Here is a 24613-nt window from a genome sequence, read left to right on the forward strand (position 1 = left end):
CCGGACACACCACAACACGTCCCCGGGATTTCAGGGATCTTCTTTCTCAGGTCACGTCTCTGAGAAAATTGCTCAGATGACGGAGGGGGTGTTTTCCGAGCCGAGCTGCGGGGCCCCGGGATTGGCTGCGGTGACCTCACCTGGCTGCCTTGCCCACGGCGCTGTGACCTGCCACGCAAGAGCGGCCCTCGAGCTCCGCGGAGGACGGCCCATAGGGTCAGCAGGCCCGGACACAGAGGAAGGACTAGCTGTCCTGTCCTGTCCACTAGCTCGGCCTTCTGGGCTTGCCGGGAATCGTCCGGGTTCGGCCCCGAGCTGCCAGTATCGGAGCCGAGCCTTTTCCCAAAGAAGACAAAAAAAAAACCCCGAGTGCTGAACTTGGAAAAATTGCAGAGATCAACCCAAGGAAAGCGATCCCCCCTCCAGCCCTTACTTGCTGGCCGAGAGAGGTGGACAGAGGTCAAGGGATTCCAGTTTAGCCCCTGACCTTTGTGGTCACATGGGGCACAGTATGTAGCAAGATTAATACCCCCAGCCTGGACGCTCTCAACTCATTATTCATTTGCTCTGGCGTGGGAGATTAAAAGGGATATCAAATTTGCTTGAAATATTTTAGAATGGTATTGACCTTAAAATTGCCGGCTAACAGTCCAGATTAACTGGGATGTACTTTCAATTTCAGACATCTGGTTTTGAGCAGCAGAAATTCCTTGGTGTGTTTAGCTTGTTGTAAGATCAAATAATGCTGTGTCTGTTTGCACAGAAGTGTGCATATACTGCTTAATTTAATATTATAGGCCTTTTTCCATCAGTGTATATATAGTAAAGAAATATTGTCAAATGTTTTTTATTAACATCCATTTGAGTAAATTGTTTACATCCATTAACACCATTTTTAATTTTTTTTTTACAAGGTAAATGAATTACATAGCAGTGCCGTTAGACGGGCAAAAGCTAATTCTAAGAATGCTGCTTTTCCAGCTCAGTAACATTTTATTGAATGAAATCTGCTATTCCTCTTTAAAGTAAGTTTAAATTTTAATGGCTAATGATGTTTTAAGATATTTTTTTATTTAAAAAGAAAAAAAATAATTTCAGTTATAATTTTTTTGACATACTGTATAAGATATATACATGTTCATTTTTAGAAGTTCTGGACAAATAAAATAATCACAAATGATTATTCATTATGGTATTGTAGTGTGTGATGTGAGCTACGCTACTTGGCAGATTAAGTCGCTGCGGTAAATTGAAGAGCTGATTGTACAGTTTAACAGATTATACAGTTTAACTTGTTGCTTTACAAGTCTCATTTCTGAAAGAATTACTTCTATTTAGGACATTAGTGAACTATGGATCAAATGCTAATAATAATAAAAATAAAAAACAAGTAAAGGTTTATTCCATGCTGAAAAGAGAACAAAAGAAACACAAGGCTGTGGAACCTTTAATAATAATAATAATAATAATAATAATAATAATAATGCTATAATCATCATCTTAAAACATTGACTTCACAGCAGTTGGAATATGTTGAAATAAACCACATGTGCTGTGAATGTGGTTTTCAAGGCTGAATGTTTGTTCCCACTCGTCCATGAACTAGTCCTGTGGAAAGGTCATTGCACAGGCTCGAGGCGGTGTGATGAGGCACAAAGATATCGCAGAAACAAGCTCTGCGAGCTGGCTGTGAAACGGTTATTGGTGTCGCCACCTGGCTTCGGGGGAAAAGCCTCATTCTGGAAAACGGATATCCCGGTTTTCCCCATCCTCGCGGACTGCACCGCAAAAGAGCCAAATAAACGCCTAGGTGCCGTTTGTGATCATGGAACATCTGATGTCTTATTGTCAGCACCGTCCAGAATGCGGAAAACGGCGCAGCCTTGACGAGTGTCGTTACCCTGCTTATTATTAGGAATTAGGAATTATTAGGTTTATTTTTTTAAGCGGAACAAACTTGTTATTTGGAAGGCTCCGTAGTTCCCTTCTGTGCGGGCGCTCGGGACCCAGAGCTGTTGGATTGTAAAGCCCCAGATATTGCAGTCATCGCGGAAGGCCCTGTTTAAATAACGACATCCTTCTCTCATGGTGTGATTGTGACTGGAGGAGGCGGCAGGACCAGGGCTCGGGAAGGGAAGGGGCAGCGTGCCGTAGCGCGATGGAAGGCCGAGCTGGCGTGCCGGCGTCCCGCGCCTTTTCCACATCCGGGAAATCCATTCCTTTTGCCTGCGGGGTGATATCGCAAGGAAGAGGAGCAGCAGCAGCAGTAATATTGTTGTTGTTAATGATGTTGCTATAATAATAGTAATAGTAATAATAATAGTAATAATATCAATGTGTTTCAATAGCTTCAGAAAAAGCTGCAGCGTTTTTCCAGCTGTCCGTGTCGGGGCAGGGAGCCCTGTGGGAAGCCTCAGGCACCTGGGGGGGGGGGGGGGTGACCCCTTGGCAGGGCGTCATCCCTGGCGGAATCGGGGACTCTCATTCCAAACCGTGGGCCTTGGCTGTGGAAGTCTGCCTGCGTATCTGCTTTGCATTTGTCTTTGACCGCAGTCATTAAAAAACACGCCCACATTTCCCCCAACTGGATGACAACGAGCACGCCAACCTCCCAGCCTCAGCCGAGAAAAGGTGTTTGCTCAAAAGTGATTTGCATGTGGCTCAATATTAGATTGACGTCTTTTGTCGTGCTTACGGGGGTTTGATTTATATATAAAATAGTTGGACAAGAATAACGGGGGCACATATCATTCTATGATCTATATCTCTGCTCTCCTTCATTAAAAATGTATGTGTAAGCTGAGGGAAACAATATAGAAATATAAATCAAAATGCTTAAGGCATAACAATAGAGGGTTTCTTTGTGTGCGTGCATTACTCCAGGATTTCGTCTTTTCTTGCTGTTGCACCTATTGTTTCCTGTGAGCTGTGATCTTTTATTTAGTGCGAGATAAGTACAAGCCGCATGTCTGTGTTGAGGTACAGTAAAAACAAATGTCAACACCCTAAGGAAGCTCGACTTGTTCATATTAACATCTTGCATGTGTGCTGCCTTTAATAGGATGAGGATTACTTTCTTAACAAACAGCACGGCTTAAATAATGCTGCTTGGCAGACAGATTTTTACCGCAAATAGAATCAGATACCTAGAGGTCTTAAGTTAATAATCTTTATTTTATGTCATAATAAAAAAAAACGACCCTCACCAGAGATCAGATTAAATCTTTTTTGAAGCACAGTTTTTGGACTGTTGAAATTGTAATCCTTGGCCATTAGGGGTTTATTTTATGCCAGTCTGGCCTGCTTCCGCATTTTCCTCGTCGGCATTTTCATAGTTATTGTCTTATTTCACTTTCCTTAATTAAATGCTTCAAGGGCCCATCGTATTCTTCATATGAATTATAAGTACACTATTAGTAATTAGCAATTTAGGTATTTTTTAAGTGAAATTGCTTTACAGGTATAATTGAGTTCTTTGTTTGCGGAGATGTTACTGTGAACAATTGACATGTTGTCCTCCTATAAAAGTTGACAAATGATTTGTGTAATATTTACTTACATAATCAATGCCTTTGACAAATTTCACCTCTCCGATGATTTATGTGAGCCAGTCTCCTCTTTGGTGTAGAGAATAGATTAAGCTTCGGGTTTCTGTAACATATGTAACTTCATAATAAATGCATGAATAACGACGTTGCTTTTACAACTTAGCCAGTAAATAAAGCACCCAGCTGCAGCAAGAATGCCCCGTGCATTACTGAAGTTAGTGAACTGAAATTGTTGTTAACACTTGTTGTTAAAGTGTATTTAAATAATATCCCAAGTGCCTCCTGAGAGAAGCATAAAAAATAAATATTAGCCAAAAGAGATATCACTAAGCTCACCGGTTGCTTAGATGATGTATTATCATAGTCCACTGTGTGTTTGTGTTCCTGAGAGTGGCTTCTGAGAGTAGTAAATGCTGCCAGTATTTAGGGACAAGGGTAATATTGCCTTTATCACCATTTGCAATAGAGGTTGGGTCTAGTGTAACTGGGCTTGGGACATGAGGTATTGACGTAGTGTATCAGCTTGGGAGATAAGCTCCACAGAGTGTATCTGTGTCCTGGAGAGAAAGGTGATAAGGACTGGACAACCTTGCTGTTAAACACAGATCTTAATCTGACTCTTCAATAAAATCAAGTACAAATTGCTGGAGAATGGGGGATAGGCAAGGTGATGGATGAGGAGAGGGCTGTCCCACAGTTTCTGGGCAATCGGCTCTTGCAAGGAAGGCTGCAAAAAATGCTCAGACCCAAAATGTCTTTATTGAAACTATTACCGTCACTGTTGCTGCTGTCCTTGGATACTCCAGATAGGATGAGCACCTCTAACAGTACCAGTGACCCACCCCCCTCCAAAAACAGAAGAAAAATGCAGCCTCACAGAAAATGCACATGGATCTGGTGGGAGAGCATTTAACATGAGGATTTTTGCGTTTATTCTGGACGCTTCTTAAAAAACAGTGAAACAGAAAATAAACAGTAGCTGACACAATTCTGAGGGAATGTGTTGGTTCACGTTGTGCAAGTGGTGTTTTACCAGTTTTGATCAGAATTACTAACATTATTGTATTTTTTTTATTTCAAAAGATTTTTTACTACTACTCATTTGTAACTTGACCTGTTGTATAAATACAGTACGGTGTGTCTGTATATTCCTATTTCTCAGTTTCCGTCTGAAGGTTTTTACTCCAGTGTTAGCTTCGCGCGGCCCTGGTCTGTGGCTGGAGAGGGAGCAGGGGGCTGCGGTCCAGCCAGCAGACAGAGTCTGAGAAGTGTCTGCAGTCTCTGCCTGTGTTCAGCAGGGCTGCGTGTTCCCCTTGTCTCACTTGCTCACTTGAACGAAATGCACTCACCGAAAAATGAATCGAGATTTATTCAAGCATTTCTTCGAAATGCGAACCTGTTACAGTGCACCAAAACAAACTGTATATTTTATTTATCACAACTGTATATATTAGAAAAGTTACATGGTAAACCTTGTGAACTTTTACGTATAAAAACCGAAGTTCTGTGTTTTAGACAATCTGTCAAAAAAAAAATCATTATTACTTATTATTTATTCAGTGTTTTTGTAAAGGATATTTAAGATTTTCTTGCAGTGTAAAATCTCCTGCACAATTTTCTCCTTTCTAAAGAGAACCCTTTGTGGGCTTTTTCAGCTAGATAGCTTTTTTTAAGAAGCTTTTTTTCCTGTTTATGTCTGTTTTTCAGCTGATAGCATCAGATTTACACCCTGTGAAAAACAAGCAATTTGAAGGTAAACATGTGATGGGAAATCTATTGTTTTAATTAATTAATGAATACATCAAAAAATGTACTAAAATTTTAATTGTTTTGGCAAGTTTATTTTTCTGGTTCCTCACAGGATAGGAAGGAAAGATTGAAAAGCTTGCATGCGTTTTTGCAATTAGATTATAGACCATTGTGAGTGGTTGCGATAGTGCAGAAATTTGTCGGTCAGAGCTGTGGACGTGAATATCCAACGATATTGTATGTCAGCGCCCGCGAAACGTTTTACTGCTCCACATATTCATACTTCAGGCTCAGGCTACATTTTCCTCTTCCTTTCCCCCACTGAACACAGTGCGGAAAGGGCAGGCTGGCTGGGGGAGGTCTCTGACAATGAGTCCAAGTCTTACAGTACACGAAAGAAGGAATAATAGCGTCTTGCCTGTTGAAAAAGCCACGGAGAGAGAAGCTCTGACAGACAAGGTTACGGAGGAGGTGGTGGCCTTGAGCAGGCTGTCTGACGAGAGGAGGGCTGGATATTATATTACGGTATTTAGGTTTTGCTCCTCGGACAAGCGTTTGTGCTTTTTAATTGGGTCTTTTCACAGTCCCATCCCCTGGTGAAGCGCAGGTTGTGAAAGGACGAGGCTGATAATGCGCTCAGTACGCGTTCCTGAAACCTGGTCTGCGCTCCGCTGTTTTGTGTGTGTGTGTGTGTTTTTTAACCATCACCCATGTTGAAAACCATTCACTCACAAATACCTTGAGGCTTTGATTGTGTTTCCCTATTCAGATCCCTAAGCCCCCGTTTTGCCTGCAGACAGGCTGCGTCTCCCGTCTCCCCTCTCATTGGCTGGCGGGGAGAGGTCGCCCCTCTGCCCCGTGCCTGCCAGCGCACAGCTGCCAATCAACAGCCAGCGCGGCGAGAACAGGAAGCCAGGGCCCGCTGTCAGGAAATGGAAGATCTGCGACCCCCAGTCCCCCCCCAGCTCCGTCCTCTCCCCGCAGTGCCCCCTCACCCACGCCCGCCCCCCTCCCTGCCCCTGTGCGGCCGCAGCGCCCACCTGGCAGGGCAGCTCCTGTCGCTGGCCCCTCGGCAGAGCTTTAGGTAGGACGCTGGCTGTCACAGTCCCTGGAAAACAGCTCTGCGACAGAAGCAGACCCGTGAGTTTTCCCACTCCTAAAGCCCCCTCGCTCACGCCGAGCAGCCGGCCTGTCTTGACCCCCTTTTTAAAAAAATTTTAACGGCGCTTAATGGGAAAAGACAAATATTTGTGAATAGCGGCACTTGCAGCTGTTTATTCTTATTACTGCCCCCCCCCCCAGTTAATTCCGTGAAAATATGCAAGGGTGTGATTCCCCCTCATTGCGCCAGCCTAAGTGTTTCCAGAGGCTCTAGAAATATTCCAAGTGACTTCCAGTGTGTCGGCGCTCAGATCACGTGAACTGTCCGCTCTGCCAGGGTAGACTGGATGAAAAGGAGAACGGAGTTTGTGCTGCTTTTATTCTTGTTATTGAGTAGCGGCAGTGTGATACTACTGCTGAGGATGGCAATAATGGGCCGGGAGTGTAGGAAGTCGATGATCTATTCCTGTAGTAATACTAGTTCTTTAGTGTTTGTGTTGAGGGGGCCGACAGTCGTGCCTGTGGGTCCCTGCGCTGTGCTGGGCTTGGGTCTCGAGGAGAGCAGGGGTCCGTCTCTTGCCAAGGGGGTTGGGGGGGATGAAGGCAGAGCGACAAAAGAGGGCTTACCCGTGTGACCAGAGGCACCGGGGCCTGTCTTCGTCCGGGACCCGAGATGACCCCCGCTGACCACCGGCCTGACTCCGATGCCCGGAGGTCCGGAGGCCGCGGCCCGCAGGGGAGGGCTTTGTCCGCTCCGCTCTGGGAAGAGGGGCAGGGAAGCGTGTGTGTGTGCGTGTGTGTGTGTGTGTGAACGCTGGTAAGAGGCGCTCGGGGAGATGGAGCTGCTCACACTGGGAGCTGCTGGAAACGTATCCCTCTGTGCCCTTCACTCAAGACAGGACAGGAGCTGGGACTCACCGCTAGGATCACTCCAGACACATGACCTCAAACAATAACTCCAGCTCGATTCATCATCATAATAATAATAATAATAATAATAAACAAAATGTAGGGCATTTAATGGGAAATATTCTTACCATATGTGGCCTGGAAGCTGGCTTATATGCCTGCTGCGAGTCAGTCTTGGATCTTTTATTTTCTTCTTTGTCACTTTGTTTCCTGCAACGCAAGAGGAAAAACAAAAGGATCTGCCTCCTTAAAGCCGTGACCCGCGCCATTTAAACCCTTCTGCTGTGTCACAGTAATCGCTAGGAACTTTCTGTGCGGCGTAAATCTCCGCTGGCTTTGTCTTTCTGTACAGTAGGCTGCTCCTCTCCCGATGGATTGCGGCTTCTCTTTCGGATTTGGAACGGTTGGTGTTTTTAGTGCACAGGGCTCTTCCAGCAGTTTGCGTGGTTGTTAGCAGGTTTGTGGAACCCCCCCTCCCCCCCACCAGCCTATTAAAGAGTATTTTTTTATTACTTCAGCTTTTCCTTTTCCCCCAGTTGTGTTAAAAACGCCGCCAGAGTGAGCCGGCGAGGTGGCCGGCGTTGCCCCCTCTCTCGCAGAGAACAGCATGTGGCGGAAGGGGGCCTCGATACCGGCAATTTAGTGGCCCCGACGCCGAAACCCGTAATGAAGTAACGAGACCTTGTGAAGCACAAATCTGCTTCAGGTTGACAAAGCATGGTAAAGGTTACTCCAATAAAGTTTTCACACAGTTGGGAAGCAACGCCTACAAGCCAGCCAGCCGCGGCGGGGCTTTCTGCTCGCGCAGCTGAAGTTGATGCATGAGAGCGGACGCTGCCAGTCATTTATCTAGGCTGCCACCAGTGGGCAGTGGCACAAAGCATGTGATGGGAAAGACGTGGTCCAAGTTTTCCAGCGCATTTGCTAACAAAGGAACCCCAGGCTGATCAGATGTTTAAAAAAGCTCAGGAAGGACGAGCACATGAATAAAGGCATTCCTTGAAAGGTGTTTAATACTCTTTTAATGTATGCGCTTTGTGCTGCCAACAAATGAGAAAAAGGACATTAACAGTCTGCACTGTGAGGCGTGATCATTTGTTAAAATGAAAGATTGCGTTTATGGCTTTAATAGGAAACCTTTAAAAATCACAGGCACAGTTATTTATTTTTCAGCCCCCTGTTCAGCACACGGTCCGAATAATTGCAAAGGTGTTGGCTAAAGCAAACATTTTTTTTTCATTGAATCTCAGTGAAAATGTCTGGGTGGAAGCAGCAATAAAATAATGAAAAGGCTTTTTATTAATTGTTAGTGTGTTTTTTTGTGAATTTACATGTGGAGTGGTTGGCATTGAGATTAAAATGAGGAAAAAACACAGAGCCTGATGAAACTAATTTTCTTACCACAAACGTGTTTTTCTTTAATAATGGTTTGCGTGACGTATAATTAAATTAAAATTAAAATGTTTAATTATGAGCTATGATAGTCAAACAAGAAAAAAGTAACAAAAATGTACTTTGTATTTTTATTGCCATACAGTATAACCATAAATTCATTTGAAGTTGTAGTTTGTTTCTATTAATGTTTAAATTTCTTCAGATACAAACAGTATCTCTAAAACACATTGCTCTAGAAAGCTAAAAAACTGCAATTCAAATTTTTCATTAAAAAGTTCTGATTTATTAAGGAAATTGTGTAAAATGTTTACAGTGAAATAGACAAAGGACATTCAGTGCCACTAATTGCAGTCAGAACCATTTAGAAAATCTTAAAATCTATGTTGGGAATGATTGATATAGAAATTTAAAAGAAGATATTTGAAAAAGCTAATAAACTGTTCAGTAGTTTATTTGGTAAGTTAGTCTTATTCGGTTTAATGTGTTAATATCTTTTAATTTCATTTCAATAGATTTATAATAGAGCAAAATTGCTTCTGGATTTATGAAAGAAGGTGAGAAATCTATAATTTTATAATCACTGGAGCTGTGAATGTGTTATTTTTCTGATGTCAACACAAATTCGGTGATAGTGCTGTATCATGAAGACCAGATTTTATCGCCCCTGCAGAACCCTTAGTGTGAACGAGTGGTTTTGCAAACAGGAATCACGGTTCTCACACTTATTAGAAGGGGGAGACGGAGAGCTTTCGGATGTTACCCAGCCAGTGTTAGCAGTTTGAGCCCGACTGAAAGTCTGATTATGAATTTGGGATGTATTTCGGTGATACCGCCTCAAATGGAGCAGACGAAATATGAAAAGACAGCATCTATTTTTTTAGTTAGGATTGCAATCAGCAGTACAATGAAGATCATAATCAAAGTATCAACATACAATTGACTTGTAACTGGTTTTATTGCAGCGTTTTCAATATGGTTGTGCATTAGTCCACGCCGTGAGTTTTTTTTAAGTCCTTTTAAATGTCAACGGCTGTGATAAACAAATGAAATGATAACGGTTTTTCTGTCTGTAAGAGCCCCACTGGAAAGTTTGAATATTTTATGACACCCAGGTACACTCATTTAGAAACTAGGTGGTAAATGGTAAAATATGTATTTGGCAACATACCTGTATTTGCATTTACCCATATATAATGCAAATTATATACAAGGTGTGTGTGTGTTATATCTGTGCAACATATTGGTGTGGAGGTTGTGCTGCAGGACATGTGTAGCAGACATAATTCCAGGGTAACAATGTACCGTAATTCTGTCAGCACAGTTGTCCAGCCTGACATCATCATCCTGCTTTAGCCACCTCTTGTTTGTTTTTATACAGTTTTTACACGGGGGGGGGGGGTTGTCACACAGGCCTGTGTTTCTGTATCTGAGGGCTGACTGATGGAAGAATCGATTGTGTTTGATAGCAGTTGACATGTGCCCTTTGCAAACACAGACTGTAATGCGCAGCGTGGGGTGAGGTGCCTGTCGCTGCTTGGCTAATCCTTTCTCCTAATAGTTCACATAAGCAGCATTTTGTAGACCATCAACAGTGGCTTTTCTGGCTCTGCTCTGCCCAGTGATGGTGCGCAGCCTTAGTCATCACTAGCAGTCAGATGTCTGCACTGGCACCAGGCCCCTCTCTTGTCCGCGCTTCTGCGCTGCTCGGGCCGGACGCCGCCGCCGCTGCCTCTCTGATCCCCCGTTTTCCTGTCGCGACCCAGGAGGGCCACGGGGTGATGGTGCTGAACCCCAACGAGAACTACCTGGAGGTGGAGAAGCCCGGCGCGCCGGCGCAGCCCTCCCCGGACAGCTCGGACGAGCCGGCGGAGAAGAGGGAGCGCAAGGACGAGCGGGAGTCCCGGAGGCGCCGGGACTTCTACGAGAAGTACCGCAACCCGCAGAAGGAGAGGGAGACGGAGCAGATTCCCATTCGGGTGAGTGAGGCGCCCAGAGCCCCCATCCCGGGGCACCGCCCGCCCTCCGCGCCCAGCCAGCTCGCCACGGGGACGTCCGGCCCCTCCTCAGAGCAGGCAGCGCCCCCACCTGGCCCACCAGGGCGGAGGGCCGGGGGCTGGAAATAGGAGGGACAGTTTGTTTTTTTTAAGGTGGAGGACAAAAGTGCAAAATGTTAGGAGCTGATAAAGTATTCTCGTTTGTCTGTTTTCATAGGGTTGAAGTTTATTTCTAAAAGTTTCAGTCTGAAAATAGCTGCTGCCCTGCCTGACTTCACATACCCAGTCGAAAGTTTTAATTGCAAGCAAGCTTGTACATGGTCTGAGGTTGTCAGTGCAGGCTACTTGCTGTCAGTATTGGTAGTGACTGTTTTGCATGCAATATAATGTTATATAATTATCTCAATTATTTGCACCCTCTTCCACTCTTGCTTTTCAAAATTTATATTGCAGGCACTTCCCAACTTGACAGAGGCTTCCTTGAGCCTGAATAAGCTAGCTAAATGATCATCTCTTCAGCCCTGGAAGCTAACGATGGCATCTGCTTTTTAAAATTTAAGTTGCAGCAGCCGTCTTGAAGGTTGCCTAGCTACTGTGTCAGAGATTGCTTTAAGGCAAAAAAAAAATACCTGAAAAGTTTTCACAACTTGAAAAAAAGACCCTACAGAGTAAAAGCCTTGGCAATATGACACTTGTTAACTCTGCCACACTGCAGCTTGACATACATTTGCATGCTGTTTTATCATCATGTTGGCTTGTCAAACCATAAATCTCAGCCTACCAATATCGCGTTTATGAAGTCAGAGAAAAAAAAGAACAATGTGCGCCTGAGCTGTATGTATATATATATATTCTTAATTTAATTTTCATTTATTTACATATTACGATCTGCGGTCACCACTCTCCTCCTGTCTGTCTCGAGTTGCACGAGCATATCATCTGAAAGAAGATGAAGGGAAGAGCAGATATTAATATCTTAATAAATATTTAAGCTGGAATATCTCAGGAATCATATAATGAGGAGGCTCAGCCCCTCACTATTCCTTTTTCTCTTTCTCAGCGAACCTTTGCACTTTGTAATGCTAGCAGCGTGAGATCGTTATAACAGTGCTACCCAAGGTTTTCCAATTCTGCAGGGGGCAGACAGTATTATTCACACTTTGACATTAGCTTCTGCTTGCTTTCCATACTATACATTATACATGGTAGGCAGATACAAGGCAGACAAGAGCCAGTTGCTTCAGCTTGTGTGTTTTCCATTAGAGGGAGATGTAAGACCCTAAGTATCGTTTAATTCATTAAAGAACATGTCAGAATAAGCAGAAATCACAGATGACGCTGTGGTTAATCCTTCTCTACCTGTAGCTGGAGAGTTGCTTTTCCTCAGCTAGGCCTTCAAAACAAGTCTGCAGAAGAGAAAGATAACATCCTTGACGCTGTACAGCAGGTACTGCATAATGGGCCGCATATTTATTTTTCTTTTCCTCTTGGCTGTGAACTTGAACTGCTCGGGTAGTAAAAAAAAAAGAAGAATCCGACTTGGCCAGTTCCCAGCTGCTGTATGGCTCTGTCCCCTGATATTTCTCACTGTGTTGCTCCAGGAAAAAAAAAAGTCTTAAGGAGCATTGTTTCAGGCCTGGCAGGCTTTAATGAGATAGGTTACTTCTGCCGGACCAAGAGCTTCGGCGTAATCAAAAGTTAATTGGAGTCATTTCATAACAGTCAGAACGGTTCCTGCCATTGTTCTAAAACGCGGCATACAGTCAGCAGACAGCTGAAAATCCACAATTGCCACGCCAGAAATGTGTCTCCCTTCGATGTAAGGTTAATATAATGTTTTGGTTTCCCCCTTCCAGTTAGTTTGCATTAAATATTTTAAGTTGAGGGTGGGATCGTTTGTTTTATCTTAAGGATCGCGATTGACACGAGATGTTCGGAGTGCTGATCCCAGGCCGCGGGCTGAGGTCCGGAGTTGATCTCAAACTGTTTGCTTTATTGGTTTTTACTGTATCTGTCTTGAACTGGGGAATAATGTACTAGCTGGCATGCACTGGGGCGAAGCAGAGTGATTTAGTCTGGGCAATAAACATGATGTCAGACAAGCCTGCCAGGGAAAACTGTTTAATATGTTTTGTAATAAGACAGAATTCTTGTTTTTGAAAACATCTGCCAAGCCGAATTTGAGAGTGAAGACAGCGAATGTCAACAGATTAGTAATAAACCTGCAAATTTAGTTTCTCTTTCACTGACAAGGCAGAGCAGGGTAAATCCAGCATAACAATGTTATACTCAAAGCATACATGAAATTATGAAAATTGTTAGTGGGGCACAGAGTGTACGTGTGCGTTCAGCTCTCAGCTAGGATAGAGTGTTTCCTCCTCGTGAGCCTGATCGTTTCTGATGGAAACTTCATGTTTATTTCCTTGCAATCTCTCATCTTTGCAGTCATGCTCCCCGAGCATCTTTGATATTCCTGAGCAGCAGCTCTGCCTTGACAACGCTGGATCTGCTCTCAGCGCCGGAGCGCAGCGCTTGAGAGTCCCGGCGTTGCTCCTCCACGGCACGGGGCTCCGGCCCCGCAAGCGAGCCGTGACAAAGTAAATGTTTATCCCCCTAATGCGCTTCCCTGCGCTAAAAATGAGGATAATGGTCCTCGATTTCAGCCCATTCCTCATTAGAAATTCCCCAGTGGTAGTGCTCAATTTAGATTTGGGGAAGGGGGAGGGCATGTTTTTGGGATAAACTCAAGTGTCTTCGTTGTGAGGTTTTTTTCCATATTGTGGTGACCCCCCTCCCCGTCCACCTCCAGCTCCAGTTTTTAAGCTGGCCAGCTATTTCATCTGGGCGCTTGTGGGTTTTTTTTTTACACAGCCTAGCCTACTGAGAAAAGAAACAGACCACCTGCGTGTACTAGATTGGGCTCCAGTGAACAAGTGGAAAATAAAGTTGAGTTGATTAATACGGTTCCTTACACACATTAATAAGCCCTTAACTGCTTTTATGAATCTTACATTTTAGCCCCCAGTTCATAGTGTCTAACCTCCCAACCTTGCCTAATCTCCAGTCTTTCCAAGATCACAGTCCATTGGTTTGTGTTTAGTGATGCTGAGTTTCTTAGCACTTGCTATACAGAAGTTTGGGAGTTCACTTTACTCTGAATTTTCGCACTAATCCAGTTACCTATTTTCTGCCAGCCAAGCGAAGGAATACCATGAACAAAAAAGACATTCATGGCTTAAGAAGCTCCCAAAGGTTTCACTTGAGTCTGACTGGGAAGGATTAGGGTTCTGCCAGTGGAAAAAGCACAAGGGACAATAATAGCAAAGTTGAGGCTTTCTTTTATAACCACTTATTTCTGTAAATGACAATAATATTGCACTGAAAAACTTTCAAAAAAGAAGCCACCACCCCTTGTTGCAGCTGGTTCTGCGATATAACTGTAAGTTTGTGCACTTATATAGTTCATTTAAGAAGTGTGTACATCAATGTTGGAGCCATTAAATAAGTGCCTCATTTAAGAAGTGCTTTTTTGGGTGGCTTCTGCTTTTGTGTTTGTTGTTTTAGACTTCCAGTGTGATCTTTAATTATTGGCTCGTTGCCGGATTTTGAGGACTTAATGCAAGAAAGCCCCTTGCACTCTTCCTTACACAATGTTACACTGCGATTGTGATTAATACTTTGAAACCCGAGGCACTTCATCTGCGGTAGTTTTAGTTCCCATGTTTCTGTGCTGTTGACACTTTCACCTGTTGGCCAGAGGATCTGTTCATCCAGAAATGCAGAGGATATCACGTTAAGTAAATTTACCTGACGATATATATTCACACTCGTAAGTTACCAACAGACAGTAGAGAATATATATGTTTGCTCATATTGGATTTTCCTTTATTCGGTAATAGAAAAATGATATTCAGTGTTACACAAACTGACTGTAGGAGGTGAGTATTTTTGGAGACATGTTCGAAACTGTTTCTTCATAGCTGTGTTTCGGTAAAACAGCTTTATTTGTAGCTAAAAAGCTCCTTCACGAAAGTCACTAAAAAGCTCCTTCATAAAGTGTCAGTTTTATAAAACACATTGTAAGTGTGACTAGTTTTTTTCAGAATGGTATTACTGAAAACATAAGAAAGGTTAAAAATTAGAGGAGGCCGCTCAGCCTGTTTGATCGTTAGAAACCCAGAAGGTTGATCCAAGGGTCCCCATCTGGTCGTTTCTTGAAAGCAGTCAGAGTATTGTGCTCAACAACATGGAGAAGGAGCTTGTTTCAGACTCCCACAACCCCTTGTTTAAAGAAGCTTGTTCTTTTATAAATGCGGTTCTACACAATTTCCACTTGTGTCCCCTGGTTCTTGTTTCCGAGTTCGTTTTAAATCTGCTGAGCTGACATTCTGAATCTGGGCTCAGGGCTAAAGAGATTCAGTTCCTTCAGACTGTCAGTGTAGCACTTTCTCTTAACCCCCTTCATGTATCTTTACTCCTTTTATCTTTTAATGTATCTGACCCCTTTAATATTTCTTCATGTTTGCTAAGCAGTCACCGTGACATTGGCGACTGCAAGGCAGTTTTGTTTCCGTGTGTCTGACAGCTGTGCGGAGGCAGGGAGCGTCATTTCGTGCAGATGTGCCCAGCTTGCTCTGTGGCGCAGTATTTTTTGGAGCAGATGACCCACTCTCTCTTCCACGCCGTCAGGCGGTGCAGTCTTGGTTCACTGTCCCTCGGGGAGGAAAGTGATGCTGTATGTCCTTTTTTTGTTTGCAGGATGCCCTATTTCACAAAGCCCCTCTCTAGCATTCTGTTTCTTGCAAAGCCAGCTGCTGGGAGCACTTGTGACCAAAATCTTGAGGGTGAAAATGAATTTGACCTTCATGTACAAACATTGCCACCTTCTCTCAGCCTGTTGCTGTCCACCTGTCTTTCTGTGTTACCTATCTAGCCCTTACCCTGAGCCTGCCCATCTCTGCTCTGCAAGAAACATGCAGGTTGGTGTCAGTTTTGTGCAGCCTTAGAGAGAGGAGCTTAGCACAGCCTGTGCCATTTAGAATAATTGCGGCAGAGCTCCGTATGTACTCATGTTTGAGATTTGCTGGTTTGCAGTTTCTGATCCAACATAGCTAGCAATCATATTGACAAAATACACAACTTTTCTTACCTAGAAAAGCCTGAAAGGGAAGTCTCTTGGGTCAAATCAAGATGTTAACCACCATGCTAATTATTTCATTACATATAATCGTGTCTGTGCTGTGGAAAATAAAAGTCTGTATATGTACAAGAATCATGCTTTCTAAAATGCAGCTGTGAATGCGGTATTGTCAAAAAGTTCTATTTTCATTTAACAACATTCCATTGTAAAAGCGCAAAAGCATATATTGCATTCTACTCTGTGTAACATTAATTAGGCATAATTTGATCTGTTTTCAGAGCACATAAAATTGAAGATTCAAAAAGGAAAATCTTGGTAAGAGCTGGAGAGCCTCTCTGCCAGTATGTTTTGTCAGAAGGAAAGATGCATGTCATGGAGGGAAACTTGAAGATTTCCAATGCACAGCAGTTTGATTTGTTGAAAGTTTTGCAACAGCTGGGTCTTATATTAATATAATGTTAGAGCTCCAGAGTCCACGCTCAAGTAATTCAAATACAGATGCATCTGAAGCTAAAGCTGCCTTTCTACTTCACCATTTCGATTTGTAGAGTAGTCCATAGCTTTTGCCAGACAAAGAGTTACCTCTTTGTAGTCCAGGTGCATAATCCTTCCACAGAGCACTGTGTAACTATATACATCAAATTTGAAAGTCAGTCAGAACTCACCAGTTATGGGCCTTCACTGGATAGGTTTTTTTCAGGAGCTATGTAGTTTCTATTTGGAGAAGAAGCTCAAGGCCTGAATGCGTGAGTTCGGTGCGACAGACCAACCTCAGCTGCCTTTACTAACCCACCGTGGAGAAGAAACGTGTCACTGCTGCACGGCCCCAGTAGCAGCAGAATCCCTCTCTGAAGCTGTTCAATATCTGATTCCTGGAAGCCCACCAAGGTGAGGCCCCTGTAGTTCGAGTTAGCAGGTTGCTCCCAATCTTCCCGTCAGGTCAACCAAAAAAAATTAAAGATATGATAGAGGGTCAGGGGTAGAAATTCATATCAAAACAGCTTCTCCCCATGTCATTATGACAGCCTGCTGCAACAAATGTGCCTCTGTTTTAACTTATGTCAATTAATTGCTAAAAGTAATTTAATCTGACAGTAGCAAGACGTTGAAAGGCTGGTGGAGATGTCACCAAGATGACCTTTCTGCCCATGTGCAGCCAAAAGCCATTTTTAACAAGGAATCTCAGAAAATGGAGCAACTTCTTTTGTGCTGCGTTAATTAGTTATTGATTTGAAACAATGCACTACCAAATATTGTCAGATTAGCTTGACGCCAGCAAGGTCATGGTGTTATACAGTCTGGTCGTGATAATCTTCAGAGTATATATGAGATTTTTCTCATCCCCTCCACTTCAAACATCTTTGTTCTGTTATCCAGCCAGCCAGCAAGACTTCCTGGCTTTGTTACTATGTTGACTTTCCTGCAGTTTTCAGAATCTGTTAATTACCCCAGAAAATAATGTGATATTCACTCATCCATTTGGTCACAGGCTGGACCGTGGCCCAGAGTGTTGAGAAATCATATGCATTTTTCCAAAGGAGACCAAGGGCATTGCTTCTCCTAATGTATTCGAGCGTGCCACACAGAACATATTCCATCCCAAAAATTCATTCTCGATTCTTGCCTTACAAGAGTAATGCATTGAGGAGCCTGGAAAAACCTGAATAAAGGACCGTCACTGCCACCGACTTTTGCACCCTTGTTGCACTCTATGATTGTACTGTAAGGATTTCTTTAAAATTGCAGATTTCTTTAAAATGGCATCACAGCCTGCGGTCTCCTGTCTCTCACACTGCGATTCAGGCTAGAAAGAAGCCCACAGTAATTTGTTTCCCAGACGTACATTTTAATTCGCATCAACATTGGCGTTAAGGTCTTCCTCCTAATGGCACGAAAGTTAACACGAAACATGTAATTACTTGTGCAGCTTGTTTAATATTTAATTATTAAAAAATGAAAATAATCGTGTTTCCCGCTGAAAGGGATGTATTAAATATTTAAATGAACAGAGTTCAGGTTTGAGAATTCACTGGCCCAGTGTGTGTCCATGGATGTTTTTTTTTCTTCCAGCAGTCGACGATAGGGTTCCTGTTCTGTGAGCCCACAATACCCTTGTAGTTACATTTCAATAATTTCTGTCAAAAGAAAGACTAACAGCTCAATGGGAAATCGCCTTGAATTAATGTTTAAGAGCCACCTTTGAGCTGTATTACAGTGCCTTAGAATCCTTAATATCCCAGAGTACACTATTGTGTATTTCACCAGTTTTTTTGTTTCTCAGTCACATCTGAATTTTTAAATAAGCTAACTGGACTGTGACTGTGTACTAGGCAGTATTGTGTGCTCTTAAACTGACTGTTTACAGTAAACGTAGTGCCGTACGTACAGTTTTCATCTCTTCTTCGAACCTTTGGTTCATGAAAGTTAGAGATGTTTAAGCCTTCTGCTAAGTGAAGCCACCCAGCAGATACATGTGACGAAAGCTTTCTTCTTGATCTCACTTGTCCTTTATGTTATTTAAAGTGTATTATTATTGCAGTTACCTTGTAAGTGTGTGGTATTTATACTTCGAAACACATGTATTTACATATCCCGTGTGGTGAGAAGTACTTCCCGTTGAGAATTTATGGTATAACATATTACACCTTCACCTAGTCACCTAGACAATTTAGAATATTAGATTTAAAAAAAACTAATTTGACAAATAGCTCACAAAAATTATATTTTTAATTATAAAATTAAAAAAGATATTGAAAACTGACTGATTTTTTAAAATATAAATAATGACTAAACAGAATGTATTGAGCGGCTCAGTCAAAATCCTGACTTGAATCCTATTGGGAATCTATGGAAAAACTGCTGTCCATAAGTGATGCCCAAGCGATCGGTGAGACCTTGAACAAATCTGCCAAGAAAAACTGGGAAAAATTGCACCACACTAGTGTGCAAGCTTGGTTGAGACCAAATATTGAGTTAATCATATTTCACTTTTTCTCTGTAATATTTTCTGACATTTAACTAGGGGTACACTTATTTTACCCTCAGAAGTCTTCAGATACAGCATTCAAGTTTTGAATACAATCAATCTGTTTAAAATAATGTGTTTCGTATCATTTTGTAATTGCATAAAATGGGACACCACAGGAAGTACAGGATTTAAATACTTTAGCAAGACACTGTAATTGTGCATATGAATCCTGTGACTTAACCAGTAATTGTGCTATAAATGTCCTTTTTTACAGTATGTGCTGTATTTGAAACTTAAGTAATAATGCAGTTACAACAGCAGTCATATCATTCATATGTAATTATGTGTATTTCAAAGTGTAAATGCCACATAATTACAAGGTAAGCAAAGTGTTAAAACCTGTATACCTGTATTTTGAAGTGTATCCAGTTGTACCGATGTTAGTGTTGTTGCTCTTGTAATTGCACTGGATTTTTGGTATCTTATTAGGCCAATGGAAACAGACTGGAGGAACGCTGGAAGTTGAGGCCTGTTTCTGAAACCCAGTCCTTTAGTACAGCGAGGTCTTTAACATAGACTCAACAATTTCTTTGTGTCATGTTCTTAAAATTGAAAATGGAAAAACGTATTTTAAAGAAAGGAATTTCTGTATGCCAGAAGAAAACAGTGATTTAATACGAAGAGACTTTGTAGTAATTTATGTCCTTTTAATTCTGAACTTTTTCCTGTGCTTCCTTGTTAAACAAAATATATTTTTGTCCTCTTAAAAGAGATGGTTTATACCAGTTCTTTTCAGACTAATTAAAGAAAAAAATGTATTAGCTTTTGCTGGCTTTGTTTTGCTAGAAGGAGTATTCGGTGTTGAGTGTTTTGAAGAGGAATCTCTTTGACAAGTGCATTAACACAGCGGAATGTTATGTGTTTTCTGCCAGTGTAATAACCGAGGCTGAAGGACTGCTGTACTCCAACCTGTGACAGAAACCGGCTGCAAGGCCACCTTCTGCTTTGAATGTGCCTGGGATTGTAACAGTTATCAGTTCAGGAACAAAGTGTTCTTTAGTAGCAAAGTGATTGTTATTATTGAAATTATAATATTTTATATAGCCCCTTTCATGATGTGGCATCTCAAGGAGCTTTTCACTAAAACAAAACCTTCTAAATACACAGCTTACTACATGCCCATTAATGACACTACTCAGAGCTCTTGTGCTCAAGCATATTTCATACCGTTGATGAAGTGACAGTCATCTGACGTTCTAGTATGCCACATGGTAGTTACTATTACTGAGAATATCAAACAGTATGTTGCTCTAGAGACTTTTTGCGAACATATTCTTAAAAAATAGATGTGTGAAAAAAGAGAACCAAAATATGATGGCCAGTAGATGAGACTTTCCTTGTTGGTGCTGGTCCCACACATACACAGTAACTGCTAAAAAAATGAATACTATTATGTACTATTACAGTTAATTTCTAATTCACTCTGCAAGATGTCATTTTTCTAAGAATTCTACAGTGCCATTACTTTTTTTAGGGAACACATTTCAGTTAAAAGACATTTCTGTTTTACAGGTATTATAGTCATACGTTTGTCAATAAAATATGCTCTTTGAGTCTCGGAGAGCTGGAAGTTTGTGTTTGAGTTAGAAACTGCAAAGGGTGTCGTTTTGTCTAGAGCAGTTGAATGCAGTTTTATTTCTGAAGTCGTGTTATAATATGGACAACATCGCTTTTTTTTAGCCCCCTCTTAACTTTTCTTCAAGCTCTGTGAACCCACGCCGAGGGACTTCAGAGTGATGTGGTGTCTGTAGTATTGATGCACAGGTACAATATGACAATACTGCAGCCCAGAACCTGTCTGACAGTCATTTCTTAAGATACTGGCAACAGGTTAGCAGTAGGGAGTCTGTCAAATTTGGCATCCGTACAGAAAATATGTGAACCTGTCACTGGAAGCAGTCTCAGAGGGTGAACTGCTTCACAGGAGCTAATTAACCCAAGGAAATAATTACACAAATATGCAAATGTTGTTTAGATAATTCCGTGTGTTATCAGCTCAGGTAGTCAATCATATACAAAGGCCCTGCAAAGCCCAGGTGTTAGAATCTGCGCATAGTTGATAAGGGCTGGTACCTGGATTCCTTCAGCTGGGGGCTGTGGCGCCAGAAACGAATTAATGCCAGGCTGAATTACTTGCTAATAAGCACACTTTTTTGGATTCATTGGCTGCAATCTTTTTTATTCGTAGTCAAACACAGTTTGAAAGGTTAGTTTTAAAGATCTGAGCTTTAACGCCTTACCTGCCAATAAAAGTACAAGGCATTTTCTGACATGGCAAATTTCAAGCAAAGAGCCAAGACCTGTATATTAAGCCTTACCTCATTTGTTCCTGTTAGTCACTGTCTATATGAAAGGAACAAAACTGTGGCTGGTAGTTCAACTAGGTACAAATTTTTACTTTCTAAAATACATTTTTCAGGTGCATTTTCACAAATTACAGTTATGATTTGCAACGTTCTAAAGCTGTTCCAACTGTTCCAGCAATATTGTAGTTTTTGCCAGATATCTAAAGGCTGAAATGTAGTTTTCAGTACTCTTTTCTGCCTTTCACAGATTTCCGCCCAATCCCCTCACTTAAGTCCACCTGGACATAAGAGGACTTCACTAACTATATGTGTTCTATACATATACTGTATGTGTAGGAGTGTTCTGGACGCACAAAATTTGTTCAGAGGTGGAACCCAAAGTTTATGTCCATTGATGGCCTTAGTTGTCAGTAAGGTTACAAGAAAGTCTCAAAATCTGAAATTTTATTATTTTAACTTCCTTCTCAATAAAGAAATATTTGATTTCTATTGATTTCTGTCCATATTGTAAAGCTCCATGTCTAGTTCAGATGCTTTCTTCATACTAATACCAGTATAGTATGTGAAAACATTCTGCACCAGAAAAAAAAAGATTGTTAGATTTGATGTTATTTTATTTAGTCTGTGTTGTAGGATCCGGTGATGGTAAAAATCTCTTTAATTTATTAGCATAATTTATTTCTATTCCCTTTTCCCAAATCCTTAAATTGTACATTTTGTTATTGAGGCTACACAGAAAAGCAAGGATCCTACGAGTGGGTGCATTGCTTCAATTTGCTTACAAAGGAAACACTCTCAAAGTTAATAGATTAATTTAATGCTGTTGTTTGTGGAGGAGCCATGCTGTATTAAAACACCTCCTACAGCCCCTGTATGCCCATGGCATTAATATCAGACTTCTGCATCAGCATCTGTGCCAGATCCCACATTGTGCACAAGGAAATCAATACCAGATATCTCTGAGTTTGTGACTCCCTCTTTTGTGCTTGGTGTTGTGTAATGTGCACATTACACTATGCCTTTATCTTTACCTGTTCCTTTGCAGACTACGCATGCTGACACAGCAACAGCACCTACTTGAACTATATTACAATTTTCTGTTGATTTAAATTACTTAGCTACTGGGAACGCGGAGAATATATTTAAACACTCTCTTTTTGGGGTATTTATTTGCCCTCTGCACTTGACTTTCAAAGGAAATAAGCTTTGGGTACACAACCCTTTTGATGACAGTTTAATTTAAGAATGTGTTCACCATTTGATTGAACAGTTATTTATCAATTATTAACTGTGTTCGGGGCTGATTGAGCAGGCTGCAAGCAATTGCAATTAGTGAAGGACCATTAAAAGCAACATATTTCAGCAGAATTTATAGACTCTACTCTTTACCAGCCTGCTTTCAGAGGTTTCTTCGACAGCTGCACAAGGGTAGTCTGAAGAACTTGTTACAGAAACACACGATTGCAGTGGATCACTAGGGGTGATGCCTGCCTAATAAAAAACAGAGCCTGCTTAATGATAAAAAGATGCACGTTGTACTGATGTGGGGTATTTATTAAGAATCAAACCAGGAATCAATGTTATTGAGTCGGTAATGAATCCCTTCTTCTTTGACAGCACGGCTCGACGTTCTCTGTTCCGCATTAATTAAAATGTACTCATTCCGCGCTTCTCAGCTGTTACCAATTGCGACATTCTGGTACGCTTTGTGATGGTGTATTTTTTCCACTCTTCTATATGCCCAATGTAGTGACTGTGAACTGTGGCAAAGGTTACGATTTAAAAGTCACATTATGAATGTTCTGGATTTTTTGCATGCAGAATGAAAAAGCTTTTAAAAGCTTCAAAAGTCGTTGCTTTGTGATTCATTGCTGCTTTGTGATTACATTTGTAGAACAAGACAGGGTGTGGTTATATCTGTATATTTTGTATTTATAATTGAAACTCCACACATGAAGTCTGAAAGAGATATTAAGATCGAAATACATGCACATTAAGGACACATGTTTTTATTTCTTTTCACAACAGGACAACAGTTCTCCAGAAGAGCATGCCATCTATGTGTGGGACAACTTCATATCTAAATCTGCTGCCAAGAAGATTTTCTTTGTTGCTCACAGTTACGGTGGACTGTCTTTTGTCGAGCTGGTAGGTCTGTTTGTATTTAAAAAAAACTTTAATATCTTTGTATGTTTTTTTAATCTATTCTCCTTATAACTGGTATTGAGTGTGTTTTTTTTATATTGTGGGAAATATGGAAAATGATTAAAAATAAATAACATTTAGTTTCTTTGAGAAAATACTGCTTCTGTAAATAATCCAGTTCATCCTTGTCCTCGGGCAGCTTCTACATCCTCTGGATCTGCAAAAATAATGTTCTATTAAGCTGCGGTGCAGAGCATGCAGAGAATGAGGCCCACAGAAAACAATATAGAAAAAGGTTTTTCTTTTAACCACCTCAGAAGAAAGCCATTCCCGATATCGTTTGTCCTCGCTTTATCAGATTTGCAGGTTGGAGAGAGATTTTTTATTTAGTTTGTTTTGTAAATCGGTGCCTTTTTAACCGCGAGGGAGTGCTGGACCGGCCGGCAGCAGTGACAGGAGGAGCAGCAGCCTGCTCTGAAGCCTTTGATATGCAGAGGTCCACACTCAGGCTCTGGACAGCCCCAGATTATTTAAAGTGTTTGGCTTTTCTTCTTTTGACGAACAGAATAACACGCAGAATCCCAGGAATTTTCCAGGAACACTTTATGAGGTTTTCACGTTTCTGAATGAACATGCGACATATTTGGTGTGCATTTCGTCCCCACCGATGTGCTTCGCTGCAGTCCGGTGTGCTGAGCTCTTTGTTCCTCGTTGCATTTTTACCACGGCTTCACCGGATATTTCTGAAAGAGCCTCCTCGTGAACGGTAATTAATTTCCTTTTGGCTACTGTCTTCAAATAAAGGAGCGAGTCGCAGCTTCGAGACTGAAATCTTTCATTCTCCACGTGCAGTTCCGTTTGCATATGGACAGATTGTGCAATGAAAAAGCCCAATGCGCTCACCCCCTGCGCACTTCACAACAGACAAGACAGAGCACACTCTGCGACCCGCAGTCTGCCTGTTGTCCGTCTTTATTACTGTTTTGAAATGGCCAAGGCAACTGGCTGGACTCTCCTCCGTGGAGTTCAAAGTGGAAAAGACCTGCAAGCCTTGTGTCTATCGAACCCATGTCATATTCCTGTAGACGTACCGTGACGCCCGCAAGGCTCTGCGCTGGGTTTTGTGTTCCGAGAAGGCCCTCCGGTTTCGGTAAAGGGCGCGAGGCGGAGGCAGCGTGGGCGACCTCTCCACCATTCATGCCCTCCTGCCTCCTGTAAATCACACCAGCGGATTTTCTCCACTTTTGTTTTCCCTGCTCTGCAGAGCTCCTAGACGTCTCCAAACAAAACTTGACTTC

At 42.0% G+C, this 24613-nt stretch overlaps 1 protein-coding gene across 2 annotated transcripts in view; it reads left to right on the top strand.

Moving 5' to 3' along the window:
* Positions 1-24613, top strand: part of arb2a (ARB2 cotranscriptional regulator A) — a 185845-nt gene that overhangs the window by 68868 nt on the left and 92364 nt on the right. For both annotated transcript variants that reach the window (XM_088911644.1, XM_088911645.1), the window contains exons 7-8: positions 10466-10678; positions 23199-23318. In XM_088911644.1, coding sequence (XP_088767770.1) covers positions 10466-10678; positions 23199-23318 — 333 coding nt within the window. The remainder of the gene's footprint in view (positions 1-10465; positions 10679-23198; positions 23319-24613) is intronic.

Source organism: Atractosteus spatula, chromosome 3 (assembly GCF_055471065.1).
Source record: "Atractosteus spatula isolate fAtrSpa1 chromosome 3, fAtrSpa1.hap1, whole genome shotgun sequence".
Lineage (NCBI taxonomy): Eukaryota > Metazoa > Chordata > Actinopteri > Semionotiformes > Lepisosteidae > Atractosteus > Atractosteus spatula.